Here is a 22,976-nt window from a genome sequence, read left to right as displayed (position 1 = left end):
ATCCCCAGTGGGAGGTGTGCAGGAGGCAGCTGATCGATGTTTCTCTCTCATCGATGTTTCTAACTATCTCTCTCCCTTCCTCTCTGTAAAAAATCAATAAAAATATATATTTAAAAAAAAGTAAACTATAATTGAAAAATGTAAAAATAAAACAATAAATAATAAAAATCATATGGTATTTAAAAGGCAAAAAAACAAGACAAATGCTCTTTTTGTCTAAACCTGGATTATGCTGGTTATTATCACATTTAAAAACCTTTGTTAATTTTTAATAGGTGAGCGAGCTCCCATCTTACCTAATAATAGACAAACATGTAAATTGACCGTACCTTTGCTATGCTAACCAGCCAATCAGGAGAGTATGCAAATTAACCCCACAAAGATGGCAGTAAATTTGCATACATAGGCTCTAAAGCAGCGGAGCAAAGCTGGATGGCCCTGGGGCCAGAGCAGTGAAGCCAGATGGCTTTGGGGCCGGCTCCAGCCGGAGCCCGGCCAGAGTGAAGGCCTGGGTCCCGGGTGCTAGAGGCAAACCGGTGCCAGCAACCAAGGGAAGGGAAAGCCTATTGCACGAATCTCTTCCTATATAACAAAAGGCGTATATGCAAATAGACTGAATGACGGAACAACCGAACCACTGGCTGCTATGACATGCACTGACCACCAGGGGATGTGCACAGAACATGGTGGGTGTCAGCAGCAGGTGGCAGAGCATGGAACATGGTGGGTATCAGCCACGGCAGGATGGTGGAGCAGGTGGAGTGGGGGCACCAGACCAAGGAGGGGCACTAGTCACTGTCATCAGGGTGAGCCTCTGGTGGTTACTTAAAATTCTTTGCTCCCATGCGCCGCAGTCCTGCCCGAAACTCACATCCTCTGCTGATGCTCAGCCGCTGCTCGCACCCACGGCTGACACCTGGTGCTGGCTCTGATCCCTCAGCACTGTCAGCAGGTGCGAGCAGCCGCTGCCAGCCCCGATTGCCCCTGAGGGCTTCTCCACCTCCCCCTGCTCCTGAGGGGTTATCAGGGCAGCAGTCGCCGCTTGCACCTGCTGACAGTGCTGGCTCCACTTGCACTCGCTGCTGGTGCCAACCCCAATTTCTGCACACCATCAGCAGATGCGAGCAGAGTCGGCACTAGCAGCATGTGGGAGTGGTGGCAGTTGGAGCAGGGCTGCTGGCAGACAGGGGACCGGGGTCCATGGTGGGAGGGGCAGGGTGCGGAGGATGGGCCGAGACCCACCCCTGTGCCCACCGCAGCCTCGCGGCCCACAGTTCCTTTCAAGGTGCACAGACTCATGCACTGGGCCCCTAGTGTCATATACTTTGCAACTGCAAATTTGTTCTTTTTCTGACATGTCTTCTGAACGATTGTTTTGCAATCACCAAGTTGCTGTCTATTTGCCAAAGTAAACCAGTAACAAAAAAGGAGGAGAGAACCCCACTGGTATCCAAGTCATAGATCCGATTTGTCCTGACTGACCAGAAAGAAGTGCTGGGCCCATAATCACATTCTTAGTCTGAGCAGCTTGGCTTTAATCATCGCTTGGACTCACAGGTACATCGTGGGGTGTGAATAATCGCTCGCTGCTCCAGCCCCAGCTCCCACCCTCGCCTTGAATAAACACGCCTTGGTTGGCACAGAGAAACAGAGCTGGGGGTCTAGCCTTGCTGACCCACGGGAAGAGTGTGCCCTGAGGACTCTCTCCGAAGGACACTCACCCTTCCGGGAGAAGCGTCCAGCAGAGCGCGTCTGGAGGGAGAGCGGTGGCTAACAGAGTTTGCTCCGGGTGACTGGCCATGAAAAGCCTGGATTTACTTAACTTCGGTTCAAGTAACCTTGATCGGCTCCCAGCGCCGGCAAGTTTGTTTGATCTCTTTCCATCGAGTCTTTTTAACAGCTTCACTGAGTATTTCACGCGGCACAAAACTCACCTATTTGAAGTTGTACAATTCCGTGGTTATTTAGTCTACTCATGGAGTGGTGCAAACATCACCACAATCCGATTTCAGAACGCGTTCATCACCCGAAAAGGAAACCCCATACCATGAGCAGCCGCTCCCCTCTCCCCGCAAATCCAGCCCCAGGCAACCACTAATCTACTTTCCATCTCTTCAAAAGGCTTTTATAACAAAATAATCCCCAGAATTTACTTTGATTTACTTCTCCTTGGCTGTTACAAGACTGAAAGTTCACAATAGCTCGATGCCCCCCTCTCCACCACCCCCCCCCCCCAAAAATCAACAGTGACAGCGCTGTTAGGTCTCTGCTCCCAGAGGCGGAGGCAGGTTCTCAGCCCCTGGCGGCCGCTGGTCTCCGCCTGGACCTGCTCTGCTGATGCGCTGAGTCCGGCCTGCCTCTGAGCCTTAGCGCTGGTCTCAGGCAGAGGCGGCACTAGGCTCTCCCAATGGAAGACGTTTGCAAGTAACTCAGGACACTTCCAGCCGGTGGAGCGACTTACTCTGAACTTGGGGCAAAGTGGGCCGGAAGGGGAAGCGAGGTTGACTGAGGACATGTCCCTGCATTGGGGGTGGGGAGGGGGTGCTACGGCAGGTGCTCTGGGCTGCCGTCTCCTGCAGCGTGGTCATCTCTACCGCTGGCGTCTGGATCTGATGGAAGGGACAATGCCTGGACTCACAGCGGAACTGTGAGGAGCAGGGCCTATTTGCTTTACACAGCCTCAACTTTTAATGGGATTCAAGTTGATTCCCTGGAAACCACGAGATTTGCTGATTAGCGAATGGGCATGACCTGGACAGTGAGCTTTGGCTGCCTCCTGTCCCAGACGCACGGCTCCGTTCTGGATCATCTCAGCTTCTGGAGTAGCTGCCAGGACAAAGCTGCTTCTGTGTGTTTGTCGGACGGGGAAGGTGTTGGGTGGAGCAGATGGATCTGGATGGGTGTAATGTTTTGGGAGGAAGGCAGGAGGGAGGGTTTTCCCAGCGGGGAGAGGGTTTGGGAAGCAGCGCCTGCCATTCCCACCTCCCTCCTGCCCGCCCCCAGCTCTCAGGGCCCGCGCTGGGCTGTCACAGGCCTTTCTCCGGCCTGCGCAGTGAACAGTCCAGACCATTGGGAAAGGAGGAAGGAAAGAGAAGGACGTCTAGCTGCTGTTTGGTCCTTGCGAGCGAAGGCTTTACATCAATTAATTTAATCACATCCCAAATCCACAAAGGAAGGACGGTCCTGACTGCGCATGCGAGGAAATGGGCGCTGAGGTGAAGGAATAACCCGCCCAGGTCACAGTCCCTAGTGCTGGAGCAGGGATGCCAACTGCAGGTGGCTGAGTCAGTACCCACTCACCCTGCCCAGCAAGCTTGGGGGGTGGTGGTGGGGGGGAGCTGGCACTCTCTTTTTTATAGTCAGCACTTTCAGCAATACAGTATTTTTAATGAAGGTGTGTGTACCCTGTGTGACAGATAACACTTAAGGGACTAAGGATAGTAGAGACATGCCTTTCGTATGCTCCTGGAAGCCAAAGGCGTCCTGTGGCTGGCTGTGTTGTGATACTTGCGCCGTTGGGGTGGCCTGGACCTGAACCCCTGCCCCAGGTGTGCCTGTGCTCTGACTGGACTCTGCCTCCCTCTCCCTCTGAGACTCTTCTGGTCCCGGGCCACCTGTGTGATCAGGCGAGTCCAGGGCAATCTCTTTGTCTTAACGTGAGCCGTTAGCACCTTCTGGAATGAAATTGCTACCTTCACTGCAACGAAAGCTCCCGCTTTCAACAGCCTGCAGCTGGCCAGGGCCCTGACTCGGAAGGTCCTGGCGATGTGGGTGCTTGAGCTGCCTCTAGGCCCTGGCAGCACAGGCGCTGTGGAGCAAACAGACCGTCCCCCTGGAGAACGTGCTGGGCCCAAAGCCCTGGATGCACTCCCTGCAGGAATGAGAGTGCAGGGGTCTGGCCTCCTAGGCTCGTCTACAAAACCATGTTATTTATGAAATGATTCACATGGTGCTGATGCTGCCTCAGGACCTACCATGCAATGACGTTTCTGTGTGTGTGTGTGTGTGTGTGTGTGTGTGGTGGTTGTGATCCCAGAAACATATTTCTTACAGTGAAATGGGGGTCACCCAGTGTGTGTCGTGGTTCCACAGCCGGGGCAGGAACCATGGCCCCAGCAGAGGAGAGGGTGGGAGGGAGTGGAGTCAGAATGAGGAGCAGGGAAGTCCTGTCTGGCTGTGAGGGTGCTGGGGACAGGCCTGCTGGCTGTGGGCTGGGCGAGCTGGTGACTGCTCCGCAGGCCTGGGCGGGGAGGGGCGGGGGTGGTGGCAGGTGTGGGCTGGTGTTTCATAGCCATCAACCTCAGAGTCACGTCTCAGCCCAGGCCAGTCTTTCTTTTCTCTTTAATGGACACATGGTCTGCCTAGTCCAGTTTCCTCTGCTCTTCAAAGCCGTCCTTTCCTTTTCCTGGAAGGCCCCACAGGAGGGTGCACTGACTTTATAACCCCTAAGGGCGTCTGCCCGGCTGCAATCTGATCACGGTTAACATTCCTCAGTGTGTCCATCCTCCCTGCCCCCACCCGCAATGAGGCTGTCTTTAAAAAAAAAAAAAAAAAAAAAAAAAAATATATATATATATATATATATATATATATATTTGGATTTCAGAGAGGAAGGGAGAGGAAGAGACAGAAACATCAATGAGAGAGAATCATTGGTCGGCTGCCTCCTGCACGCCCCCTACTGGGGATCAAGCCTGCAACCCAGCATGTGCCCTTGACCGGGATTCCCAGGGACCCTTCAGTCCATAGGCCGACGCTCTACCCACTGAGCCACGCCGGCCAGGGCTGAAGTCCTCCTTTTTCAAATGATAAACAAGCTCGTGGAAGCGGCCACTTGCTTCTGCACCTTCCTCAGCCCTGGGCGCAGCGCGGGCTCCCAGGCTGTCCTGCGCCTCAGGCTGGGCCCCCGCCCCAAATGCTCCCCCAGTCTCTCTCCTCTTGTTCACTCTCCACCATCCTCTGAGACTCAGCTCACAATTGTCTCCCGAAACTGCCCACCCCCAGGTAGGGGCGGGTCCGTCTTTGCCATCCTCCTTTCCGTGCACCCCTTCCCCCCATTTGAATTGCAACGTTATCCTGAAGCCGTTTACATGGGTGCCTTCTCTTGACAGCAGCACCCACCACAGCTCCCACTGGGATCCAACACATGCACATCCAAAGCAAGGTGAGGTGGCTTCCCACACGCTTGTAGGGGGACCCCTCTGGGAGCGGCTGTCGAGCTGTCTGTGTGGCTCACAGCTGAGGCCCGCCCTGCGCCCAAGTCACAGCCCTTCCCAGGGCACTCAATAGCCAATGGCTGGTCCAGGTCGGGTAGCCAGAGCCTGGCCCCTTGCCTTTGAGGGCCATCCCCACTCACAGTCCTCAGCGCTGGGCTGCAGCCTTGGTTGTACCTGCATCACCGTGCACCTCCCTCAGCCCCGCCCCGCCCACTCCCTCCTCAATGACCCCCCAGCCCCGCCCACTCCCTCCTCAATGACCCCAGCCCCGCCCACTCCCTCCTCAATGACCCCAGCCCCGCCCACTCCCTCCTCACTGACCCCCACCCCGCCCACTCCCTCCTCAATGACCCCCCCAGCCCCGCCCACTCCCTCCTCAATGACCCCCCAGCCCCGCCCACTCCCTCCTCAATGACCCCCAGCCCCGCCCACTCCCTCCTCAATGACCCCCCAGCCCCGCCCACTCCCTCCTCAATGACCCCAGCCCCGCCCACTCCCTCCTCAATGACCCCAGCCCCGCCCACTCCCTCCTCACTGACCCCCACCCCGCCCACTCCCTCCTCAATGACCCCCAGCCCCGCCCACCCCCTCCTCAATGACCCCCAGCCCCGCCCACTCCCTCCTCAATGACCCCCCCAGCCCCGCCCACTCCCTCCTCAATGACCCTCCAGCCCCGCCCACCCCCCTCCTCAATGACCCCCAGCCCCGCCCATCCCTCCTCAATGACCCCCCAGCCCCGCCCACTCCCTCCTCAATGACCCCCCAGCCCCGCCCACTCCCTCCTCAATGACCCCCAGCCCCGCCCACCCCCTCCTCAATGACCCCCAGCCCCGCCCACTCCCTCCTCAATGACCCCCCAGCCCCGCCCACTCCCTCCTCAATGACCCTCCAGCCCCGCCCACCCCCTCCTCAATGACCCCCAGCCCCGCCCATCCCTCCTCAATGACCCCCCAGCCCCGCCCACTCCCTCCTCAATGACCCCCCAGCCCCGCCCACTCCCTCCTCAATGACCCCCACCCCGCCCACTCCCTCCTCAATGACCCCCAGCCCCGCCCACCCCCTCCCCAATGACCCCCAGCCCCGCCCACTCCCTCCTCAATGACCCCCAGCCCCGCCCACTCCCTCCTCAGTGACCACCCAGCCCCGCCCACTCCCTCCTCAATGACCCCCAGCCCCGCCCATCCCTCCTCAATGACCCCCCAGCCCCGCCCACTCCCTCCTCAATGACCCCCCAGCCCCGCCCACTCCCTCCTCAATGACCCCCACCCCGCCCACTCCCTCCTCAATGACCCCCAGCCCCGCCCACCCCCTCCCCAATGACCCCCAGCCCCGCCCACTCCCTCCTCAATGACCCCCCAGCCCCGCCCACTCCCTCCTCAATGACTCCCCACTCCCTCCTCAATGACCCCCAGCCCCGCCCACTCCCTCCTCAATGACCAGTGCATGCACATCTCCATCCCAACACAGGCCTCTCCAGTGAGAGCACCCCTTTACACAGAGCACCCCTCCACTTCTCCTGACTGCGACCCCTGAAGCACGTGATCTTGTCTGAGGGGTTCTTATTGCTTCCAACCGGACAAAGGCAAAGGCCATCAAACAGCTCCCTCCAGGGCCCTCATTTCTTCCGAAACGTTGCACGTTGCCATTCCCTCCCTCAATTCCCTTCTTGAACGGTACAGACTCAGCACAGACTGCCGGTCCCGGTGCATCTTCCCGTGGAAAGAACCCAGGGGAGATGCGCAGCCTCCGGAGGAAGCTCCCGGCTCTCCTGAGCGTGTGGCTGCAGGAGCCGAGCTGAGCCCGGGCCTGGCCCGGTTCTGGGCGGAGAGACAGTGGACGGAGGGGACTCGCAGTGGCCACCGTGCTTCCACTCACTCAGCCCCCCTCCCTCTTCTTGGGGAGACTCAGCCCTGCCTCGGGGTGAGGGGCACGTGGGGAGCTTTTCTGAGGGTGCGATGTGTCGCTTGTGCCCAAAGGGCTATTGCCTCTGCAGGTGTAGCCCTGCCCGCGACGGAGCAGAAGGAGCGGAAGTGGGCATCCCTTCCAGCAGCCTGGGGAAGGGGGGGGCGGGGCAGTCCAGGCGGGAGCGGGCTCCCGGGAGGACTTCCCGGACTCAGCTCAGGGGTGACCATCCCCACCCCAGGCTGTAACAATGCGACGGAGAATCAAGGTCCTTCTGTGTGAGCCAAAGTGAAAGGGTATCTGGTCAAAGGCTGTTACCTTAATGCTGCGTTTCCTGTGCTTTTTCCCTTTCTCCAGTTGAAACAGATAGCCTTCCGAGTTGGCACGGCTTATTTTCAGCTCGTTTCTTCGGCTTTTCTCGGAGTTGAGTTGGGATTCGCTCTCTGTTCTTGGCAGAATGGGTGGGAATGTGACCCTGGCCGAGGCCCCTGCGCCGGGCTGCACCTCCGCCAGCTGCGCCAAGGCTTGTTGGTGCTGCTCCATGAGCCGCCCCAGCCGCGAGCCTGGGGACTCGGCAGGGGGGCTGTCGGGGGAAGGATGGAAGTTCCTTACGGGAAAAAGCACAGATCTGTTAATAAAACCTGATACATACATAGCACAGAACTCTTTAGCAGCCATTATTTTGATATATTTCTTACTCCATAAATCATTTTAGTGACCTTTTCATACATGAATTTCTTAACTCAAAATACTTCTATTTTTAAAATCACTGAGGGGGGGGGGGTCCCCTCAGCCCAGCCTGCGCCCTCTCACAGTCCCGGAGCCCTTGGGGGATGTCCAACAGCTAGCAGGCCTAAGCTGTCAGTCAGACAGCCTTAGCGCTGCCGCAGAGGCAGGAGAGGCTCCCACCATTGCTGCTTTGCTTGCCAGCCATGAGCCCAGCTTCTGGCTGAGAGGTGCTCCCCCTGTGGGAGCACACTGACCACCAGGGAGCAGCTCCTGCATTGATTGTCTGCCCCCTGGTTGTCAGTGCATGTCATAGCAACTGGTTGTTCTGCCATTCAGTCGATTTGCATATTAGCCTTTTATTATATAGGGTTTTTATTGATTTCAGAGAGGAAGGGAGATGGAAGGGAGATAGAAACATCAATAATGAGAGAATCATTGATCAGCTGCCTCCTGCATGCCCCCTTGACAGGAATTGAATCTGGGACCTTTCAGTCGGCAGGCTGATGCTCTATCCACTGAGCCAAACCAGCTAGGGCTATTTTTATCTTTAGAATAATCCAGCTTTTATTTATAACTTTCATTTATTGCACTTTAAATAGAAAAACTCCATTTTGAAAAATCAAAGAACTTTCCACTTCAAAATACCTAATAATGTTGGATTAAATTAAACAAAAATCCTTTTCAACATAAAGTTGAATTTGTATGAGAAACAGGGAATCTTCAAAGACCAAAAAATAAAGAAAAACAACAACCATAAAAGTAAAGCAGATTTTGCATAAGCTGAAGCTATTAGGTCCAAAACATCTACTGAGTTTTAATGTTTAACACTGGAGCTGGATATGTGAGGCCATGGCCCCTGTGAGGTGGGGAATCAGGTCGGAGATGCCTGTATGAAGCTGCAATCCTCAAAGAGCTACATCCTCAACACAAAGGCAGAGTGGTGAGAAGCTCATTCACCAGCCTTGAGAAACGACAGGGCAGGCCTACCTGTCTTGGTCTAGGCTCTGAATTGAAAAAAAACAAATTCTGTGAATTTCCATGGGAAAATATTTAGGGTTCACATTTACCTTACCTACATAATCATGGAAATTTAACACAAAGAAATTAACATAAAAATGATCCTGGAATCGGGGTGCCCCTGTAGTAATGGGGGAAACAAATAAAAAAGTTCTCTGGAGGGATACACTGTCACCCACAAAACATCATTTATGTTTCTCTCTCTCTCCCTCTTCCTTCCTTCTGAAATCCATAAAAATATTTTTTTAAAAACCACATTAATAAGCAATTAGTTAAATCTAAACCATCCCAAATCCTAGAATAGATGAGGACATATTCTACCAAGTATGAGAGTTAACAGACAAATATGCGCACGCACACAAAGCAGTAGAATATTTCCAAGAACTTTAAATAATAGAATATTAGATAACATTCATAAAGTAAGCATGTTTAAAATTATTAAAGATATGAAAGAAAAAATAAAAACTCTGAGAAACAATTTTGGAAAAAAGAACAGGAAGGTTCTAATCAGAACCACATAAAAATTCTAGACAGAAAAATTACTCTCATTAAAATTTGTAACAGTATGGTTACATTAATGAGCATTAACCCAGCTGAAGAGAGTTATTTCACTGGAAAACTCATCAGAGGAAACTTCTCAGAAAGAAGAGAGAGATAACAGCTGAAAAATAAACAATTAAAAAAGACACAGAGACTAGAATAAGAGAATCTAATATACATGCATTTGGTGTTTCCAGAGGAAAAATAAAGCAAATATGGAAGACATAATATTCAAAGGGAAAATTGGTGGTAATTTTTCAGAATTTATGAAAGAGATGAATCCTCAGATTTAGGGATCACAGAAGAATAACAATTAGGATTTAAAATTTCAGACCTAGATAATTCACAGTGAAACTTCAGAATACTAAAAGCAAAGGAGAGACCTTAAAACCAACAAGAGAAAAATAGACAGATTATAAACAAAATGCATAATTATATTGATAAAAGACTTTTAAAAGAACACAAACTAAAAGATAGAAAAATAATGTTTTTAAAGACGTTAATTCTCTATCAGGTTAAACTATAATTTAAGATAAAGGATAAAGTAACTTCAAGTAAGTTTACCAGTGACACACATACTTCCTAAAAGAACTTCTAGAGAATCCACTTCAGGAAAAAAGAACAAAATAGAAGAAAGAATATGAGGCAAAACCATTAATGCCAGGTGGGTGTGACTCAGTGGTTGAGAATTGACCTATGAACCAGGAGGTCACGGTTCCATTCCCGGTCAGGGCACATGCCTGGGTTGCGGGCTTGATTCCTAATAGGGGGCATGCAGGAGGCAGCTGTTCCATGATTTCCTCTCATCATTTATGTTTCTCTCTCTCTCCCTCTTCCTTCCTCTCTGAAATCCATAAAAATATATTTTTAAAACCACATTAATAAGCAATTAGTTAAATCTAAACCATCATTGACTTGAGGGGACCCAAGAGGGCAGTGAATAGGTGAAAGCTACATTTACCTCCTCCCAGGATCAAACTGGAATTACAACTAAAATACAGAGCAATCAACCTGAATAACCAACGAAGACTACCTGAATAGAAGTCTTACAACAAAGGATTTGCAGAAGATGCCACATCAAAACTGGTAGGAAGGGCAGAGAAGTGAAAAGGGCTGGCCCTGCTCCTACAGGCATTGGCTGAGATTCCGGAAGGATGTCTCAGCTGCAAAAGTTTTCCCTCAGGAAAGTGGGGTCTCAACCCAATGCCGGGCTCCCCAGCCAAGAGCATCAGAGTCATGAAGTGCCACCTACATAACATCCAGTGTGAAATGCAGTGTGGTTTCTGTCTGCCAGGGAGAGACATAGTCCACTGAAGATACAGGCACCTTCTTAGAGTGCCAACACACAAAGCTCATTTGCAGCCACTCACCCTGGGCTCTGGTGGAGGGAGGGTGGAGCAGACTCAAGTCATGTGAGGAGAGACTGGGGTTTGTGGCTCTTGGGAGGAAGCTGAAGGGAAGTCACCGGGATCCCTGTGCTGAGTTCCTTTCCCACACTGCACGTGCCATCTTTCTTGGGTGGAGCAATCACCTCCACACTGCATCAGCCTGGGGGGAAGCAATAGCCACTACCTGGTGACTCACTGAGAACCCACCTCATGCAGCTCAAGTACTGGCAGAGGCTCTCTCAGTGACCTGGCCACACAGGCAGCTGCAGCAGAGGAGGCAGAGGCGGATGTCGGGGACGGCAGGCCTTTTGCTGACCTGTCCCCAAGCGTGATGCTGGTGGAAACAGGCCTTGAGGGGCAGCTTGGTCCTTTGCATGCACCCCCAGGCACAGCAGAGGCAGCCACCGATTGTGGATCACTTTGTAGCTCCAAACAGATTGCCCAGGGCCAGTCACAGGCAGCGTCTGCCATTGGCCTACATCAGAGTCTCTCCCAAGAGGCCCCAGAACCAACAAACCCTGTGTCCAGCATCAGACAACACCAGAGAAGGATCCAATTAGGATCACAAGCAGCACATCCACAGGGAGATCGCAGCAGGAACAAGACCCTGCTGAGGCGAAATCTGCTCTGTGTGGTCAGCATCTACACAGCAGCTTATACCCTGTGGTCGGGCAGATCCTCACAGTCAGCCAGCCTGAGGGTCAACACCATGTCTTAATGGGCCAATAGCAATCAAGACTCAACTGCAGCAGAAGGGCCCACATACACTCAAGGGTTATTCATGGAGCACCCAGCACAGGTGATCAAGGAGACTGTGCCACTGGGTCCCACAGGACACATACTACATAAAGCCACCCTACCAAGACTGGTAGTCATAGTAGACCTACCTCATACATTGAAACAGACACAAAGAGGCAGCAAAATGGGAAGACAAAGAAAAATGTCTCAAATGGAAGAAGAGGAGAAATCTCCAGAAAAAAAACTAAATGAAAGAAATGAAGGGAAATAATTTATCAGAAATAGAGTTCAAAACAATGGTTATAAGAATGCTCAAGAAACTTACCACAGTATGAAAGAGGACATAAAACCATATAAAAGAACCGGTTAGAAATGAAGAACACGCTAGAAAAAATAATCCATAGGCTGGATGAAGCAGAGGACCTAACCAGTGATTTGGAAAACGAAGTGGCAGAAAACCTGCAATCAGAGCAGCAAAAAGAATTTTAAAAAGTGAAGACAGATTAAAGGACCTTTGGAAAAACAGAAAGTGTAACATCATCCCCTTCATAGCGGTACAGGAAGAAGAGAGAGAGGAAGGGACTGAGAACCTATTTGTAGAAATAATAACTGAAAACTTCCCAAACTTGTTGAAGGAAAAAGATATACAACCCAGGAAGTGCAAATGGTCTCACGCAAGATGAACCCAAAGAGGCCCACACCAAGACACATCATAATAAAAATGTCGAAGGTTAAGGACAAAGAGAGAATCTTAAAAGCTGCAAGAGAAAGACAGTCAGTTACCTACAAGGGAGCAGTTCCCATAAGGGTGTCAGCTGATCTCTCAATGGAAACATTTTGGGCCAGAAGGGATTGGCACAAAATATTCAAAGTCATGAAAAGCAAGAATCTACAACAAAGACTACTTTACCCAGCAAGGCTATCATTTAAAATTGATGAAGAAATGAGCTTCCCAGACAAAAAATAGCGAAAGGAGTTTGTTACCACCAAACCAGAATTACAGGAAATGTTAAGGGGCCTTCTTTAATAACGATGATAATAATAATGAGGAGGACGAGGAGGATGATAATGACGAGGAGGACAAAGAGTATGAGGAGGAAAAGAAAAAGAAACAGACAAACATAGTTAAAAGAATAAAATGGCAATAAATATATACTTATCAATATTTATTTAAAATGCAAATTGGCCCTAGCCAGTTTGGCTCAGTGGATAGAGTGTTGACCTGCAGATCAAAGGGTCCTGAGTTCAGTTCCAGTCAAGGGCATGTACCTTGGTTGCAGGCTCCTTCCCAGCCCTGGCCCTGGCCGGGATGTGTGCAGGAGGCAACCAATCGATGTGTTTCTCTCACATTGATATTTCTCTCTGTTTTTTCCTCTCTCTTCCATTCTCTCTAAAAATCAATAGAAAAACATCCTCTGGTTGAGGATTAAAAAAATAATAATAAAATGCAAATTGCATGAATGTTCCAATCAAGAGACATAGGATAGCTAAATGAATAAGAAAACAAGAACCATATATATGCTGTCTACAAGAGACCCACCTCAGAATGAAAGATGCCCACAGACTAAAGTAAAGGGATGGAAAAAGATATTTCATGCAAATTGAAAGGAAAAAAAAAAAAAGCAGGGGTAGCAATATAAAATAGATGTTAGAACAAAGGCTATATATAGCAAAAGACAAACAAAATCATTACGTTATGATAAAAGAAGCAATTCAATAAGAGGATCTAACCCTTGTAAGCATTTATGCACCCAACATGGGAGCACCTAAATATGTAAAGCAAATCTTGATGGACATAAAGGGAGAGATTGACAGTAATACAGTCACAGTAAGAGATGTGAACACTCCTTTGACACCAATAGGTAGATCTTTCAGACATAAATCAATAAGAAAATGGTGGCCTTAAAAGACACATTAGATCTTATTTTGTTGATCAATTCATTCTGCTCATTAGATTCCACAAATAAGTGAGATCATGTTATATTTGTCTTTCTCAGTTTGGTTTATTTCACTTAGCATAATATTTTCCAGGTCTATCCCAAAGGGTAAGAGATCCCTCTTTTTAAAAAGCTGCATAGTATTCCATTGTGTAAATGTCCCACAGCTTTTTTATCCATTCATCTACTGGAGGCATGGGACAGACTGACATACCTTGATGTGGGGTTGGGGCCATGAGAAGAGATAAACCAAAGAACTTATATAATTACTAGAGGCCCAGTGCACAAAAATTTGTGCACTCGGAGGGGGGGTCCCCCAGCCCGGCCTGTGCCCTCTCACAGTCTGGGACCCCTCGAGAGATAACGACCTGCTGGCTTAGGCCTGCTCCCGGGTGGCAGAGGGCAGGCCCAATCCCTAGGTGCAGCCCCTCGTCAGGCTCAGAGCAGGGCTGATTGGGGAGTTGGGGCGCCGCCCCATCATGCACAGAGCAGGGCGGATCGGGAGGTTGCAATGCCACCCTCAGTCACACTCAGGGTAGGGCTGATTGGGGGGTTGGGGCACTGCCCCCTGTTACACTCAAGGCAGGGTCAATGGGGAGGTTGCGGCGCCACCCCCTGTCACGCACAGAGCAGGGCCAATCAGGGGGTTGGGGCGCTGCCCCCTGTCACTAACAGAGCAGGGTCCATCAGGGGGGTTGGGGCGCTGCCCCCTGTCACTCACAGAGCAGGGCCCATCAGGGGGTTGAGGAGCTCCCCGCTGTCTCTCACAAAGTAGGGCTGATAGGGGAGCTGGGACACCGCCCCCTGTCACACACAGAGCCACAGGGCAATCGGGGGATTGGGGAGCTCCCCCCTATCAGGCACAGAGCAGGGCTGATCAGGAGGTTTGGGCGCTGCCCCCTGTCACGCTGATCCCAGTGCCGGGAGCCTCGCTGCTCCGCTGATCCCAGTGCTGGGAGGCATATTACCCTTTTACTATATAGGATAGAGGCCTGGTGCACGGGTAGGGGCCGGCTGGTTTTCCCTGAAGGGTGTCCTGGATCAGGGTGGGGGTCCCCACTGGGGTGCCTGGCCAGGCTGGCTGAGGGGCTGAGGGCTGTTTTCCCGCTGGCAGTTGACTAAAAGCTCCCAACTGCTCCTTGTTTTCTTTCTTTTTTTTTTTTTATTCTGGGCCAGCTTTAGCTCTGAGGCCTCACTGCTGAAAACATGGATACAATGTTGCGGTCCGGGGCTGACTGAAAGCCAGTTTTGTTTAGCTTCTTATTTGCAACATAGTAATAGTTGCTTAGAGTTGCAGTTGAGAGGCCGGCAACTCAGGCGGGGGAACGGGGGAACGTTGGAGTCTGCAGTTCCTGGAGGAAGCAAGCCTCCCTGTTCGCTTCAGTGCATGGCTGCCGGCCGCCATCTTGGCTGACAGTTAATTTGCATAAGGATACGCTGATTAGCCAATGGGAAGGGTAGCGGTCGTACGCCAATTACCATGTTTCTCTTTTATTAGTGTAGATAGGCATAGCTCATGGACACAGACAATAGGGTAGTGAAGACATGGGGGGTGGGTAGGATCTGGGAGAATGGGAGTAAAGGCAAGAAAAAGGGGAGATATCTACATATAATACTATCAACAATAAAAAGTTTATTTAAAAAAAGAAACAGCAAGTAGAATGTGGTTACCAGAGAGCTGGAGAGGGAGGGAGAAAGGGGAGTTGTTGGTCAATGGTTGTTTCAGTTTTGCAAGATGAAAGAGAGATCTGTTGCACAATCATATGCATGAAGTCAATAATACTATATTGTGCACTTAAAAATAATTAAGGTGGTAAATTTTGTTATGTGTTGTTGTTGTTTTTACCAGAAAAAATAATAATTTGAATCTGGTAAACACACACACACACACACACACACACACACACGATCAGATGGATTTAATTGATATGTTCAGAGCATTTTACCACAAAGCAGCAGAACACATATTCTTTTCAAGTGCACAGGGAACATTTTCTAGGATACACCACATGCTAGGGTACAAAACAATACAAAGTCTCAATAGACTTAAGAACACTGAAATCATATCAAGCATCTTCTCTGACCATAATGGTATGAAACTAGAAATCAATAACAAGAAAAACACTGAAAAATACTCATAGCATGGAGGCTAAATAACATGTTGCTAAACAATGGATGGGTTTAAAACTAGATCAAGGGAGAAATCAAAATATCTTGAAACAAATAAAAATGAGATGACAACCCAAAATCTATGGGACAGAGTGAAAGCAGTCCTAAGAGGAAAATTCATAGCATTACAGTCCTACCTCAAAAGATAAGAAAAATCTCATATAAACAATCTAAATTTACACTTAAAGGAACTTAAAAAAGAACAACAAACAAAGCCCAAAGTGAGTAGAAGAAAGGAAGTAATAAAGATCAGAGAGAAATAAGTGAAATAAAGTCTAAAAATATGCAAAATATCAATGAAACCTAGAGCTGATTCTTTAAAAAGATAAATGAGATTGATAAACATTTAACCATACCCATCAAGAAAAAAAATAGAACCCTGGTCAGTGCAGTTCAGTTGGTTGGGTTCAATTCCTGATTTGGGCACATACCTAGGTTGTGAGTTCAATCCCTGGTGGTATGGGAGGCAACTGATCAAAATTTCTCTCTGACATCAATTTCTCTCTCTCTCTCTCTCTCTCTCTCTCTCTCTCTCTCTCTCTCCTTCCTTCCTTCCTTCCTTCCCTCTCTCTCTCTCTCCATCCCTCCCTCTCCCTTTCTCTTTCTGAAATGAGTGAAAAACAGATACTTGGGCAAAGATTAAGAAAAAAGTAAAAAGAAAGAGGACCCAGATACATAAAATCAGAAATTAAAGAGAAGTAATAATTGATACCAAAGAAATACAAAGGATTCTAAGAAAATATTATGAACAACTATATGCCAATAAATTGGACAATCTGGATGAAATGGATAAATTCCCAGAAACATACAATCTTTCAAAAGGGAAGCAGGAAGAATCAGAGAATCTGAATAGACAGATTACAACTAGTGAAATTAAAGCAGTAATGAAAAAACTCTCAGCAAACCAAAGTCCTGGACCGAGGGCTTCACATCTGAATTTTACCAAACATTCAAAGAACTAGCACCTATTCTTCTCAAACTTATTCCAAAAAAACCCAAGAGGAGAGAAGACTCATAAACTCAGTTTATGAGGCCAACATTATATTAATGCCAAAACCAGATAAAGAAACTACAAAGAAAGGAAAGTATAGGCCAATATCCCTGATGAACATAGATGCTAAAATGCTCAACAAAATATTAGAAAATTGGATCCAGCAATATGTTAGAAAGGTCATACACCATGACCAAGTGGGATTTATTCTAGGGACCCAAGGTTGGTATAATATCTGCAAAGCAAAAAGTGTGATAAAGAAAATGAAGGATGAAAACCACATGATCATATCAATAAATGCAGGAAAAGCATTTGATAAAATCCAGCACCCATCCTATATACTAAAAGCCTAACATGCTAAGTGTCCGACTGTTCATTTGACTGTTTGACCGTTTGCTACGATGTGCACTGACCACCAGCGGGGCAGACAGTCAACCATTTGACTGGTTGCTATGTCATGCACTGACCACCAGGGGCAGATGCTCTGACCAGTAGGTTAGCTTGCTGCTGGGGTCCAGCTGATCAGGACTGGGCGAGATGACCAGACATGCCCTGGAGCCCTCTCCTAGTCCCTCCCAGGCCCCGATTGTGCACCAGTGAGGTCCCTTGGCCTGGCCTGCGCTCTCTCGAAATCTGGGACCCCTCAGGGGAAGTTTGCAGGCCAGGCCAAGGGACCCCACCAGTGCACGAATCTGTGCACCAAGCCTCTAGTCCAGGGGTGGGCAAACTTTTTGACTCGAGGGCCACAATGGGTTCTTAAACTGGACCGGAGGGCCGGAACAAAAGCATGGATGGAGTGTTTGTGTGAACTAATATAAATTCAAAGTAAACATCATTACATAAAAGGGTACGGTCTTTTTTTTTTTTTAGTTTTATTCATTTCAAACGGGCCGGATCCAGCCCGCGGGCAGTAGTTTGCCCACGGCTGCTCTAATCTTTGATATATAAAAACCTAATATGCAAATTGTCCCCTTGGGAGTTTGATCGCTTGCTATGACATGCGCTGACTACCAGGGGGCAGTGCAGAACGAAGGAAGGCCCCGACCAGCAGCCGGAAGGCCCTGCTCAGCCCTGATCGTTGGTCAGGCCTAGGGATCCTACCTGTGCACGAATTTCATGCACCGGGCCTCTACTTTATAATAAAATCTCTCAGGAAAGTGGGAATAGAGGGAACATACTTCAATGTAATAAAGGCCATATATGGCAAACCCACAGTCAACATCAGATACAAGGAACAAAAACTATAAGAGTTTCCCTTAAGATCAGGAACAAGACAGGGTTGTCTGCTTTTACCATTCCTATTCAACATAGTACTGAAAGTTCTAGTCACAGCAATCAGAGGAGAAGAAAAAATGAAAGGCATCCAAATTGAAAAGGAAGAAGTAAAACTCATTATTCATAGATGATATGATATTGTACATAGAAAACCTTAGAGACTCCACTGAAAAGCTACTAGATCTAATAAATGAATTTGGCAAAGCAGCAAAATATAAAATTATATTTAGAAATTGGTAGCATTTCTATACACCAATAATAAACTACCAAAAAGAGAAACTAAGAAAACAACTTCATTTATGATTGCATCAAAATACAAATGTAAAAGACCTTTACTCAGAAAATTACAAGATTCTGTAGAAAGAAATTGAAGGAGATACAAATAATGGAAAGCATATATCATGTTCATTGATAGGAACAATTAACATCATTAAAATGTCCATACTACATTGTCTATAGATACAATGAAATTCCTGTCAAGATACCAATGGCATATTTCACAGAACTAGAATATTCAAAATGTATGTGAAACCACAAAAGACCCTGAATACCCACAACAATCTTGGGAAAGAAGAACAAAATTAGAGGAATCATGCTACCTGATCAAGCTATACTAAAAGGCCATAGTAGTCAAAGCAGCATGAAACTGGCATAAAAACAGACATAGAGGTCAGTGGAACAGAATAGAGCCCAGAAATAATCCCATGCCTTTACGATGGTCAATTAATATTTGACAAAGGAGGCACAAACACACACTGGAGTAAAGACAGTCTCTCCAATAAATGGTGTTGGGAAAATTGGACTGATATGTGCAAAAAAAAAGAAAGAAAAGAAAGAAAGTAAGGCAACAACCTACACAATACACAGAAATAAAAATGGATTAAACTTAAATTTTAGACTCAAAACCATAAAAATCATAGAAGTAAAATCTTGGACATTTCTCATAGCAATATTTTTTCTGATATATCCCCTCGGGCAAGAGAAACAAAAGAAAAAATAAACAAGTGGAACTACATTAAACTAAATAGTTTTGGTACAGCAAAGGAAAATATCAATGAAATGAAAAGGCAACCTGTTGAGTGGGAGAACATATATGCCAATGACACATATGATAGGGGCTTAATATTAAAAATTTAGAAAGAACTCATAAAACAACACACACACACACACACACACAAACAAAACAAACAAAAAAACAAACCCAAACAATCCAATTAAGAAACAGACAAAGGTTCTGAATAGACACTTCTCCAAAGTGGACAAACAGATAGCCAATAGACATATGAAAGGATGCTCAATGTCACTAATATTCAGAGAAATACAAATTGAAATCACAATGAGACCTTGACACCTGTAAAAATGGCTATCATCAATAAGTCAACAAACAAGTGTTGGTGAGGATGTGGAGAAAAGGGAATCCTTGTGCACTGTTGGAGGGTATACAGATTGGTGCAGCCACTGTGGAAAGCAGTATAAAATGACCTCAAAAAATTTAAGATGGAACTGCTTTCTGACCCAGAGGTTTGACTTCCAAACACATATCTGAAGAAATCCAAAAATCCAATCAGAAATAATGTATGTACCCTTATGTTCATTGCAGTGTTATTTACAATAGCCAACATTTGGAAGCAGCCCAAGCAGCCCATTGGCAGATGAGTGGATAAAAAGCCATGGTACATCTACACCACTGGTTCTCAACCCTGGCTACACATTTGAATCACCTGGGAATCTTTTTAAAATCCTGATTTCTGGGCCTTATCCTCCGGAAATTCTGTTTCTTTGTTATGGGGTGGGGCCACAACATTAGTAACAAAGAAACAGAATTTCTGGAGGATGAGGCCCAGAAATCAGGATTTTAAAAAGATTCCCAGGTGATTCTAATGTGCAGCCAAGGTTGAGAACCACTGATCTACACAATGGAATACTATTCAGCCACAAAAAAGAGAACATTACCCTTTGCAACATCATGGGTCGACCTGCATAGTATTATGCTAAATGAAATAAGCCAGTCAGAGAAAGACAAATACCATATGATTTCACTTATATGTGGAATCTAATGAACAAAATAAACTAACAAACAAAAAAGAAACAGACTCATAGATACAGATAACAGACTGACAGCTGTCAGAGAGGAGGTGGTTTGGGAGGCTGCGTGAAAAAGGTGAAGGGATTAAGCAAAAACAAAAGTGGTAGACACAGACAATAGCATTGTAATGAGCAGAGGGACAGTGGAGTAGAGGTAGGAAGGTAAAGTGGGGATAAATGACTTGAGGTGGTGAACACAAAATATAATATAAAGATGATGTATATAGAATTGTACACCTGAAACCTATATAATTTTATTAACTAACTAGAGGCCCAGTGCATGAATTTGTGCACAGGTGGGGTTCCTAAGCTTGGCCGGCAATCGGGGCCGATCAGGGCCATCACACCCAGTCCTGATTGGGGCCGATTGGGGCCAGTGGCCAGGGAGGGGCTGTGGGAGGGACCACGGGAAGGCTCCAGGGCTTGTCTGGCCCCGTATTGCCCGATCTGCTGGATCCCAGCAGTAAGCTAACCTACTGGTCGGAGCATCTGCCCTTGGTGATCAGTGCATGTCATAGCCACTGGTCGGTCGACCACTCAGTCGGACACTTAGCATATTAGGCATATATATATATATATCAGCCCAATAAATTCTATAAAAAAAGAATAAAAACATCACTGACTCTATATAACAATAAAAGTAATGATTAGTTTTGGAGATATAAGATTTTGGATAATATAACAAAAATATAATATGTGTGGCAGAAATAGTGATCTGGTAATAATGATTCATTGATATTGAATATATTCTAGAGGAGAATGGAAATACCAATTTTACATAAGAATAGTTAAGTATGTAAGGTAAAAAAAGAATAGAAAGAGAATATATATTTCCCTTTTTCTAGGGAAAAAGTAACAAAGAATGTTCTATCAGTTCAATAGAAGATATAAAAAAAGATGCAAAGAAGAAGGACCAGTCAAGATGGTAGAAATCAATTCAAATATATGAGTATCACAATCAATGTAAGTAGCGAAAGTTGAAATCTGCCTACAAACAATAGAACAACGTGAAACAAAAAGTACCTATGACTTGAAGAGTTTTACAAAAAATTCTGTGAAATCTTCAAGTAATAGAAGTATCCCAGAGAATGTAAAATAGGGGAGTATTCCCCAACTCATTTTATAAGGCTGGTATCATCTTCATAATCCATAGGAGATGGGGCCAGTGGCAGATGGGAAAATTCTAAGGCTGGGTCTTTTGTCTTACTCTCCTTCTCCCCTCCCTCCAACCTCTGGATTAACTAGAGTGGAAACAATAGAGGAGACAGGGAAAAAGAAAAGAAATACATAAAAAGTGGACTATTTTAGGCAGAAATTGGAGCCAAGGATGTTGTTAGGTAAATTTTTCCTTTCTTCTGACCATGCCATGACCCTCCCCTCCCCACACCGCCCCCCCCCGTCACTTCCCATTCTTCCTCTCCTGTCTTTCTCCTTTAGAAAACTGCTTGAGAAAAAAGCATTCTTACCATAATATTTCCAAGTTCTTATATTTGGTCTCTGTGTAAGTTTGTTTGGGTTGCTTCTTATTTTCAGTTGTTCTGTTAACATTTAAGTTAGAAGCAGACTGAGAGCCTTTGTAGCTCAGGGGCACTTGTCTCTTAGTGAGTCCATTAAGGTAGTTCAAGTCCATATTGGAAAGAGTGTTCATGTGTAGCTGCTGGTATGAGAATCTGTCCTCTTCTTGGTCTTTGCGTCCTCTTTTTTTATTAAAATTCATCACTGAGTGATATCCAGGAGCATTTTTGTATAATAACGCCTTGTCAAAAGTCTGCTGTGGTGGAGCAAATCTACTGGAGGTTCCGTGGGGCTCCTGGCCCCTAGGTGCCCCTGAGTGTTGTAAGTCGTTGCTGGGGGCATGCATGACCGCAGCTGTCTCATGCCTTATGGGAGCATCAACAGGCTTGTTCTGAGTTGGTTGCCGTCTGGGAGGGTTTTTCGGGTTTCCCTGACTGAAAACCAGCTCTTCCGGCACCAAAGACTTCAGGCCAGGCTTGTGCTTCTGCTGTTTTCCAGCCTTGTGTCTGGCTGCTCTTCTGGAAGGCTGCTGGCCACTGGCGGCTTCCGGAGATGGCCCTCTGGGTTCCTGACTCGATGCTGCACTTTCATATTGAGACCAGTGTTCCTGGCAATTCCAAAAAGATATTTTGGTTAATGTAAAATTAAAAGGTGGGCACTCCTCACACATTTTAAATGAGTGGTTTTCGCCAGGGAGCTGAGGCTTGCAGGAACGTGACCGTGGAGTTGAAAGGAGATAGCGACTACAGAGGCTCTTTCCTATCTCAGGCCCAGAGAGGAGACTCAGCTCGGTGACTCCTCCTGGCGATTTTAGGTTATACATTTTCTAGGAAGAAATAAAGAGTTTAGAATGGACTTTCTATCAAGGACAAGTCTTTGACTTAAAACCTTATAAAATTAAGTGTTGCTAAGTTGGGGTGGGGAGAGAAGCTTTACCTCTAAAGAGCTGCATACAAAGAAAATGCAAATGTACATCAAAATATTCACGTTTGTTTGTTTATTTATTTATTTGTTAATCCTCACCCAGGGATATTTTCCCACTGATTTTTAGAGAGAGTGGACGGGAAGGGGAGAGACAGAGAGAGAGAAACATCGATGTGAGGGAATGGTTGCCTCCCACAGTTCTGACCAGGGCTGGGGATTGAGCCTCACACCAAGTATGTGCCCTTGATTGGAATTGAACTCGGGACCCATTCAGTCCACAGGCTGATGCTCCAAACCGGCTAGGGCAAGTTTACTTGAACTAATAGGAATATTTCAAAAATATTAACCAGAAAGAACATTAATGATTTGCTTTACCAACCAAACACAAGTTTAGTATGAAATACACTCACTTATCAGATCTTTTTACTCATATAGTTCAGCAGCTAGACATGACCTCTTCACCAGATGAAACAAATTGGATTTATAAGAGTCTGCACTCCGATAGGACGTCTGTGAGACCACAAGGGTTGTTTTGCTTCTGCTCCTTAAT

General features: G+C 47.1%; 1 protein-coding gene across 3 annotated transcripts in view; it reads right to left on the bottom strand.

The window, feature by feature from the left end:
* JHY (junctional cadherin complex regulator) overlaps positions 1-22,976 on the bottom strand; it is a 94,417-nt gene that overhangs the window by 10,490 nt on the left and 60,951 nt on the right. For all 3 annotated transcript variants that reach the window (XM_070399771.1, XM_070399770.1, XM_070399772.1), the window contains exons 4-5: positions 21,454-22,109; positions 7,437-7,725 (exon numbers count right to left, since the gene is read on the bottom strand). In XM_070399771.1, the coding sequence (XP_070255872.1) occupies positions 7,437-7,725; positions 21,454-22,109 (945 nt within the window). The remainder of the gene's footprint in view (positions 1-7,436; positions 7,726-21,453; positions 22,110-22,976) is intronic.

Source organism: Myotis yumanensis, unplaced genomic scaffold, assembly GCF_028538775.1.
Source record: "Myotis yumanensis isolate MYYU_CA2020_CCGP unplaced genomic scaffold, mMyoYum1.0.hap1 SCAF_19, whole genome shotgun sequence".
NCBI lineage: Eukaryota > Metazoa > Chordata > Mammalia > Chiroptera > Vespertilionidae > Myotis > Myotis yumanensis.
This window is presented reverse-complemented; position numbering and strand designations above follow the sequence as displayed.